At 45.9% G+C, this 9,763-nt stretch overlaps 1 protein-coding gene across 2 annotated transcripts; it reads right to left on the bottom strand.

Moving 5' to 3' along the window:
* Nucleotides 1-134: 134 nt before the first annotated feature.
* DAZAP2 (DAZ associated protein 2) lies at nt 135-4,799 on the bottom strand. Of its 2 annotated transcripts, none has more exons than XM_044229027.1 (4): nt 4,112-4,792; nt 2,973-3,091; nt 2,401-2,569; nt 135-1,570 (listed from the first exon to the last, which is right to left on the bottom strand). In XM_044229027.1, exons 1-4 carry the CDS (start codon nt 4,122-4,124, stop codon nt 1,248-1,250), a joined length of 624 nt encoding a protein of 207 aa, XP_044084962.1. In that variant the 5' UTR covers nt 4,125-4,792; the 3' UTR covers nt 135-1,247. The 2 variants fall into 2 exon arrangements, with proteins under 2 accessions (XP_044084962.1, XP_044084961.1); XM_044229026.1 differs by having other exon boundaries at nt 1,348-1,570; nt 2,324-2,569; nt 4,112-4,799.
* Nucleotides 4,800-9,763: the final 4,964 nt, after the last annotated feature.

Here is a 9,763-nt window from a genome sequence, read left to right as displayed (position 1 = left end):
TTCCAAAGCCTTCATTTAAAAAAACAAAACAAAACCCCAGAATGACAGCAGGACTCATCTGAATTCTGGGTGGGACATAAGATATATGTGGAGAAAAAAAATCTAAGAACGAGTTGAGTAAAGAATCCTTAAAGTGAGGTGTAATGCAACTTCATCACTTTATTCAAATCTTCAAAATAGTCTTTATTCTACATTTTTAGTATAAAAAATCCACAAGTTAAGTGCACCACAGTGTAGAGAGAGACATACAACGCTGAACTTCCATAACAGTCAATGGTACAGTCAAACATCACATGGACAGAACACAAAATTTAGATGAACTGAAATTATAAGATAAAATAAAATCCAATTCAGAAAACAAAAATCAAATATTAAGGATCCCTGAAATATTCTTAACCCTAATGAGATTTTACTGGACTCAAGTCATTTTGTAGTGAGGGACTCCTAATATGACCCCATTAAACTGGCTGAGGAATTCTCGGGAGCCATGAAGGCCTACATGAGATACTCTGACAATGAACGATAACCAGTTTTTGGGTGCAAAAACTTCCCCTAATTTGGCTCTAATGTCATCAAGCTTTCAAAATGCATCTTCCTCCTTGCCCCCATATTTTTAAACAAACCTGTTTATAGTTTGCATTGATACCCTTGGTTCAAATAGAGCTCTGTTTTTCTGGCACCGAAGCAAATTGGAGTTTGGTTCACAGATGAAGAAACAACCTGTAAGGAGGGTCCGAGGGGCACCCTCCACTTTTGCCTGAGGAGATGCAAAAGCAGAAGTAATGGGGTCTGTGCCTGGGGCACAGAGGGAGTTTCAGAGGATCCTTGTGAAAGACTAGTTAAAAGATGGCAAGTGGGGACAAGTGCAAGGAGAGAAGGAAGTTAGTCTGACTGGCTTTCTGTCCTGCACCATTGATTCAATGGAGATTGGCGGGAAGGAACTGGAAGACTAGGGGTGAGGGTGGGCCATGGGGCAAAGGAGGGAAAGGCAGACAACTAATGCATTTCATTTATAACAAGTAATAGAAATCAAAGACTTAAAGGAGATTAAAGACCAATCAGAATAATTTGGCAACTTTAATTCTTAGGAAGATCAAAGTTCCCTCCAAACCTAATTTGATGTTTTATTACTAAGAGCGAAGACCAGTATGGTACAGTAGTACTCCGGAGGAATTAAAGGAAGATCCTCAGGGCTGCTTTACCCACATTCATTTTATGAATGGATGCCTCCCCTACCTCAAAATGCTTTAAGGAGGTACTGCTACCATAACATGGTTCCTTATTAAGTTTGAAAAGTGCCTGAAAGTTTGGGCACCAGAAAGACACCCCAACAACATGTGTCTAAACTGCAACTTCAGGTTAATATGACTAAAGCAGTTACATTGTGAGAAGTGCTGAAGGTATGTGATGTCTTTCCCGGCACGGAGGTGGCCTTGGTTCTTCACCAGATGGTGTAGCCACCATCTGAGCCACCCATGAAGAAGTTTCCCTTCCGCTGAGTTACGAGGACATTGGCTCCCTGCATGACTGCAAGCTGAGCGGCGTTGGGAGGGCATCCAGGGGGTGGAGGCTGAAAGGAAAAGACAAGGTTGACTGGGCACAGTGCAGCTGAGACAAGGGAAGTGGACACGGGGACAACACGATCCATCAGGAAGATGGCAGTGTGCTCACCAATCGCATTGTTAAGCTAGTTCTGCCACCAATTTGGGTTGTAAAGCAGGTCTGTATTCTCTTTGAACCCAAAGATACAAACAGGAAAGAGAGGGCCTACCACTCATTCAAAGGCATTCTCATCTCATTTCAGGTATACGGTTTTGAGCGGATGGCCCTAGCAAGGACCCTTTGGGCTCCAAATCTTACACGTGGGGGAACTAAGCAGGAAAACAGAACTAAAATCTCTAGTATCTCTCCAAACGCTACTTCATAAGTATTGTGCTTTTCTCCATTTAATGATGTTTCCTGACGGAATGCCATGCTGATGGCACATGTGAAATCAATGCTTTAAATGCTCGTGGAATGAATAAAGAGTATTCCTAGACCAGTACCAAACTGGCAATGAAAAGGCAGCAGGCAAGACTCCTAAGATAGGAAAACAAAGAAATCTGGTTAACTCAGACCCCAGGGAATGTGCCAGATGCTGCAGACCTGCCACAGATCTCTTGCCCGCCCCCACAACTTGCTTTCTGCCTGACTACTAGGTATCAGTGGTTACACCAATATCACAGCAGCTATTACCCAGGGATGGTGAAAGGATGACTACATTATCTCTTCCGGGAAGTGAAAATACACAAGAGCTGAGTGTTTCTGGTAAGGTTATACTCACAGGAATGTTACCAGCAGTAGCCCCAGCTCCAAATCTGGCACCTGCATCATACCCTCCTTCCACCAGCACGGCTGAACCAGGCGGATAGATTGGACCAACTGGATAATAAGCCATAGGGATTGTGGAACCTAAAGGTCCAACAGCCACAGACTGGGCCATGGGAAGATACAGTGAGGCGCCAGGAAATGCAGCAGACATGGTGGGGACTGTGGCGGCCCCGGGGTGCACGAAGCTTGGACGATAGAGCTAGAAGAGGTAGAAGAGAAGGGAACAGGTTACTTTAAGACATTCCAATTTTAGATCCCTTTCCTGAGTCCATTCTTAACTCTCCTTGTGCAGATTACACCGTGAGTTCCACAAACTGCCTTTCCACTACCACTCGATGTTTTCCTGGGTCACTTCCTGCTATAGCTAATGTTAGGCTCAAGGAACGCAAACTCATCTTCTTCACCTCAGCCTATGCCAGAAAACCTAAAATGATCAGAGAATGCATGATCAACCCCGACAGAAATTGCTGAAGTACACAGTGTTTCAGATTAGTCATGTGAGCATGCTCTCCTCTTTGTGGAGAGTAAATAAAAATGTGGGGACGGGTTCAACTAAGGGCTGAAAATGTGATCCAAGTTCAAGTCTAGTAAACTGGAAGCACCTCGGAGTAGGCAGGTGGAGCATCAGTATAGGGTGGAGCCTGAGGAAGATGCAAGGTCTGAGGGTACACAGGATTCCCAGGAGGCTGCACAGGGTAGGTTGGCTGCGTTGGATATTGACCTGGAAGACAAGAGAAAAATGCACATCGCCTACCATACAGAGCCACCAGAATGGAACGTACTGGGTAGCTAACCTAATAACAGCAAGCCCATTTGGAAACTGACTGCTCTGGAGGGCCCGATTTCTAGGGCCAAGAAAATAAGCATTCTCTTTGCTCCTTTATCCCCACTTATGCCCGAAGATGTTAGATTCTAACTGGATAGAAAGGGAGCTCTTTCCATTAGCATACTGGTGTAAAGTAATAGCCTGGACCCAAGTTTCTCCATCCATGCATGGTAGGTCTGGGCACCCGTTCCTGACAATGTACCAACGGTACATCCTGCCTCTGCTCTGGGTGGTCTTCACAAGCCTGGATGTAACTGCCCAAGACTTCGTTGGGTCACAGTAGTTACGATTATTTGCCCCATAGATTCCTGCTCAAGGTCGACTTCCAAATAAAATGAGTGGTGGAAGTGAACCTGCAGACTCGAGAGGAGATAAAGGGAAATGTCCTGAGAACCAGCTGAGACTCGTGCTCTGCCAAACACTAGTACAATCACAGGAACCAGGAGAACTTGGCGCCGCCATCGGAGGAAACGGGAGAGAGACCCTTCTGGCCCCCGGCCCGCCCACCAGCGCCGGCACTTCACTAGTTAAGCCCGAGCGCCAGCCTCAGGTTCCGGAGCGCGGCGCCCCGCCTCTACCGGCTCTCCATTGGCCTACCCGAATCCCTGCTCTAGCTCCCCATTTGCTTCTGCAGATGCCCATCATGACAAGCCTTTTCCACCCCCCCCACCCTCCACCCGAGCCCGCAGCTCCAAACTGCGCCACAGAGTTTAAGGAGAAAAGGGCCGGGAAGGAGCGAGTAGCCGTAGTTCGGGGATGACGAAGGCGTCTGGCGCAGTCCCCGAGACTGCAGCTGGCCCAGGAGCGAGACGCAGCTCGCCCCGAGCCTAGCGCTTGACGACCCTGGGCTCCCGGTCCACTCGCTCCAGGCTAGCATTATTCCCCCCGACGGTCCCAGCCGCCCCGCGTCCTTGCCTTTGCTGTTCATGGTGGCTGCTCGTCCGGTTCGGCTCGGCGTCGCGGACGGTTATTTTTTTCGTCCTCTTCCTGTTCGTAGTCACTTCCGTGTCACGTGACGATTCGTCCTCCTAGCGTCACCCGACGCCCGAGAGCCGCTACCGCCGGAAACCCCGCCCCCTTGCCCGGCCTCCAGTAGCTAGAGGGAGGGCTCGCGTGGTCCCGCCTACTCGCGCGCGTTGGCCCCGCCCCTTGGGTCTCGTCTACCAACCCCCACCCGCGTCCCACGATGGGAAGAAAACCAAATACAGGTATTGTCTCAAAACAGGATTTTTTTTTCTCTCTTGGGCGCTTGGAGGCAGAACCATTCAACTATTCCCCGGAACCTTTTTCCACCTACGCGCCGCAACTCAAGGTCACCTCACCTTGACAGCCTTTCCCCAAGGAGCGGAGATTTCTGATTACTTCTCTAACTGCCTGAAATACGCTTCCCAAACCTTGACCTGTCGCGCAGTTTCCCTCCTGCGAGGTCCGACTGAAGCCTCAGGTCCGTCCAGATTTATTTTGCCAGTCCGGCTATCCAGTGTCCTTTCCTGAGGTCGACCATCAGTGGAGTCTTCGCTGCCTTGTCCGTTCCACCGACAGGCCGTCCTGACTACTTGTGTCGCTGTCTTTCTTCGCAAAAGGCAGGACCTGCTGTGCTGTGTCCTCCAAGCGGCTACTGCTAAAAACGGCACACGCGGTACCCAGGGAGTGCTTGTGGCCCTGCCTTGCCTTTGGCCCTTGTTGCAGGTGATCTTTGTGGTGCCTTGTGTATATTTTCTCTGTTTTCGCTTCGCCCCTAACCCCCTAATTGTCCTTAAGGGCAGAGATGCCATCCTTGAGGGCAGCAATTAAGGTTTTCCTTACATCCTTCATTTTAATATATGCCTCCTGTGTACGAGTACAGAGATGGAACTGAACAAGACATTTTTTTAAAAGATATTATTTATTTATTTGAAAGACAGAGATCACAAGTCTGCAGAGAGGCAGGCAGAGAGAGAGGGGGAAGCAGACTCCTTGCTGAGCAGAGAGCCTGATGCGAGGCTCAATCCCAGGACTCCGAGATCATGACCTGAGCTGAAGGCAGAGGCCTTAACCCACTGAGCCACCCAGGCGCCCCTGAACAAGACATTTTTAATATGGTTCAGACTAATACTAGTATTGAAAATCCTATAACGTTTGCCTTTTCCTGTATGTCTGACTCTAATCTTCTCGAAGGCAGTACAGTATTAGACATTCACTCATTCATCTTATTTGTGAAATACAGATGCCAAGCACTGTTATAAAACAAAACAAAGTGCACTGTAGTATTTCCGATTCTCATGTTTGGTGGTTTTTTATTTGTTTGTTTTGTTTTGTTTTCAAATCTGGTTATGGTTTCTCATCCCACTAACAAGTCAACACCCACAGCTTGAAAAACACTGTTTTTTAGTAGACTTGTATCTCCAGAGCCCTGTACTTCGCATGAAGTTTGCAATCAGTAATTGGTCAGTAAAGGAGCGAATAAATCCTTGAAGGTCATATCAGACAAGTCTTCCCTGTATCCTAACTTTTCCAAATTAGGTCATAAATTCATTCCACCCAAAACCTGAAACTGGAGAAGTCACTAATCTGTCCTAACCTGCATCCTATGCTCAAGGCTTCAGAAAAAAAAAGGACTGAACCTAGGAAAGGTTTTAGTTCCTTATTTCTCTCTGTGGCCCTTGGGGACTCAAAATTGTGTTGACTAAAGCAGTCTGTGTCAATGAGAGTGTTGAGGGGGCCACTGAATCAAGGTACTAGTTTTGGGATTTTTTTTTTTAGATTTTATTTATTTATTTGACAGAGAAATCACAAATAGGCAAAGAGGCAGGCAGAGAGGGAAAGGGGGAAGCAGGCTCCCCACTGAGCAGAGAGCCTGATGCAGGGTTTGATCCCAGCACCCGGAGATCATGAATTGAGCCAAAGGCAGAGGCTTAACCCACTGAGCCACCCAGACACCCCAAGGTGCTAGTTCTTGTTCTCATTCTGTCACCAACTGACTTTGGTCCTCATCTATTCGGCTCCCACTTACCCCATACTCTTTATTAATCAGATACTGCACGGGTAACCTTGTAGCTGTAATCCATTGTCCATTGCAGATTGAGGAAAGGTACAGATCAGGAAACTATTTCAGAGAAGTAGTTGAACTCAGTTTCGCAGCCGCAAAGTCAGTATTCAAACTCAGGTTTGTGACTTTGTAAGCGTTGTTTTTAATTTGTTTACATTGCTTATTCTGTTTACATTGTTTTTAAATCTGTTGTCTCCCAAGGGTCTCAGTTTCTTCATCTGCCAAAAAGGTCACACAATCCTTGTGTCACCTCCAACTGTAGGCTCTGTTTCGGGAAGGAAAGGAGCAAAGGGAAGCCTGAGAAGGCAGAGGGGAAGTGGGCAGAGCTGATAATCAGGTTGTAAATTTTGGTCAGGCCCTACCAGGTATTAAAAATTTAGATACTTCTGGGGCGCTTGGGTGGCTCAGTCGTTAAATATCTGCCTTTGGATCAAGTCTTGATCCCAGGATCCTAGGATCCAGCCCTACATCAGGCTCCCTGCTCAGCAGGATGCCTTCTTCTCCCTCTCGCATTCCCCCTACTTGTGTTCCCTCTCTCGTTGTGTCTCTCTCTGTCAGATAAATAAAATAAAAATAAAAATTTAGATACTTCTACTGGATGGTAAATAGCCATTACCCCAAACTGTGTCCCCAAGTACACCTCTCTGCTCTGCTCTCCCTCCACTGGAACCCACCCCTGGCTCAGGACCTAACTCTAGCTAAGGCAAGTTGCCCTCAGTTTGGCCAGTGCCGCCTCTGCAGGATATTGGTTATTTTGCTTCCCACTCTGGGACCTGGGCGTAGAGCAAGCTAAGACAGAGGCAAATGAGGTTACCAAGAGAAATGGAAAGGTCACAAACCATTGTTTTCTCTGGCAAGTGGGATTAAGGAGCAACTGGCTACTTTCTTGGACAGGAGTCAAGAACCTTTCTGTTTTCTTCATTCTCCTGGGGCCCCCAGCAAGATGAGATCTTCATTTAATCATTTATCAGACATCCTTTCTTGAATTAATTTAGCAAGTATTTATTGAGCACCTATTACGTGCCAGGCCCTGTGATGGGCACTAGGGAAACAGTAATGAAGAAACAGGCTTAGTCCCTACCCTCCCAGAACTTAGTCTGCCTAATGGGAGAGACAGAGAAGTAAACAGATAATCATAATGTAATGTGGCTAGTGCCGACATAAGGACAGTATGGGGCATTAGAACACATAGATGAGGTGCCCAATCTCTTACACTGGGCTCAGGGAGGGCTTCCTGCTGGTAGTGATGTTGGATAGGAAATCTGAAGGCTAAATGGCAGTTTAGCAAGTAAAGGGAATTCCTCAAGGAACAACTTGTGCAGAGGCCTGAAAGTGAGAGAGCTTGTGGAAAGGGAGGATGTTAAAATAGTTCAGTATGGGGCGCCTGGGTGTCTCAGTGGGTTAAAGCCTCTGCCTTTGGCTCGGGTCCTGTTCCAGGGGTCCTGGGATTGAGTCCCGCATCGGGCTCTCTGCTCAGCAGGGAGCCAGCTTCCTCCTCTCTCTCTGCCTGCCTCTCGGCCTACTTGCCATCTCTGTCTGTCAAATAAATACGTAAAAAATCTTAAAAACAAAAAAACAGTTCAGTGTGGCAGGAGCATGGATTAAAAAATCTTAAAAACAAAAAAACAGTTCAGTATGGCAGGAGCATGGAACAGGAGGTGAATTCTAGTAAGACATGACTCTAAAGAGGGAAACAGAAGCCAGACCACACAGGGGACCTTGGAGCTCATAGAGGATCTGATCTTAAGACATTGGATTCTAAGTAAGGGGACTGGTTAGCCACTGAAGAGTTTTAAGCAGTAAAGTAACATGACCCTGTTTTTAGTTTAGAAATAGCTTTCTGGCTACAACACATAGGAGAGATTAGAAGGGGGCAAGAATGGAAATATGTCTGGGAGAGCAGTTAGAATACCAAGTAGTAATTTTAGTGAATGATGATGGCAGATTGACCGAGGGAAGTGGCAGGGGGTAGAAAGAAGGAGGGCAGCATTCCAGAACTATTTAGGAGGCAGAAACAACTGGACTAACACTCAGGATTAATGTGTCCAGAATTAATTAAGAGAATTAACGCCAGGATGAAAACTACATAAAGTGAAAAGACAAATGACAAATTGGAGAAAAGATATTTGCAAAAAGATATTGCAAAGAGCTAATCTCCTGTCCCAGAACTTATAGACATCTGTAAGTCCATGAGTAGCCATTAGAAAAAGTAGCAAATGACATTTATAGACAGTGTAGAGAAAAGAAAATACAAATGGCTTTTAAACATATTAAAGGATGTCCGGCTTTACTCTTAATAAGAAAAAGGCAAATTAAAACCACACAAACACTATTATCAGTTTCGTAAAATCCAAATATTTGCTAACTTTATTTGCAGTGCTGTGAATAAACACTCTAATTTATTTATTTTTGTTTAAGTTTTTATTTTAATTCTAGTTAACACTCAATGTAATATTATTTTTTAAAGATTTTATTTATTTATTTGACAGAGAGAGATCACAAGCAGGCAGAGAGGCAGGCAGAGAGAGAGAGAAGGAAGCAGGCTCCCGGCTGAGCAGAGAGCCCGATGTGGGGCTCGATCCCAGGACCCTGCGATCATGACCTGAGCCGAAGACAGTGGCTTAACCCACTGAGCCACCCAGGCGCCCCTATTTTTAAAAGATTTTTATTTATTTATTTGACAGAGATCACAAGTAGAGGCAGGCAGAGACAGAGGGGGAAGCAGGCTCCCCACTGAGCAGAGAACCCAAAGCGGAGCTCAGTCCCAGGACCCTGAGATCATGACCTGAGCTGAAGGCAGAGGCTCTAACCCACTGAGCTACCCAGGCACCCCACAATGTAATACTAGTTTCCGGTGTACATATAGTGATTCGACACTTCCATACAACACTAGGTGGTACTCAGCACAAGTGTGCTCCTTAATCCCCATCACCTATTTCACCTATCCCTCCACCTCCTTCCTCTGGTAACCATCCCCCCAGCTCCTCTCCACTTCTAGATATGATCCCTACAGATATCTTTGCATTCCTGAGAAACACTGTATAATATGTTCACTGCAGTATTGTAATAGCAAACAATTAGAAGTAACCCATATGTCCATGGTGAAAAGTGAGACTTTTCACTCTATGCCTTTGTTTTTTTTTTTTAATTTTTGAACTATGTGAGTGCTTACCAAGTCAAAAAATTTAAACAATATTTGCACATATATTTAAATGGCTAATATAACAAGCCTGAATATTTCAAGTGTTAGAATGTCGAGCTATTAGAACTCACACTGCTGATAAGAGCGTCAAATGGTACAACCACTTTGAAAACAGTGTGGCAGGATCTTCAAAAGTTAAATACACCCAGAACCACCCTACGACCCAGTAATTGCACCACCATGTATTTACTCAGAGCATACAAAACTACTGATTCGAAGGGGCACATACACCCTGATGTTTACCGCAGCATTATCGACAACAGCCCAAGTATGGAGAGAGCCCAGATGTCCATCAACTGACAAATGGATAAAGAAGAGGTGGTATGTACACACAATG

Source organism: Neovison vison, chromosome 12 (assembly GCF_020171115.1).
Source record: "Neovison vison isolate M4711 chromosome 12, ASM_NN_V1, whole genome shotgun sequence".
Lineage (NCBI taxonomy): Eukaryota > Metazoa > Chordata > Mammalia > Carnivora > Mustelidae > Neogale > Neogale vison.
Note: the sequence above shows the minus strand (reverse complement) of the source record. Positions and strands in the feature narration are given on the sequence as shown.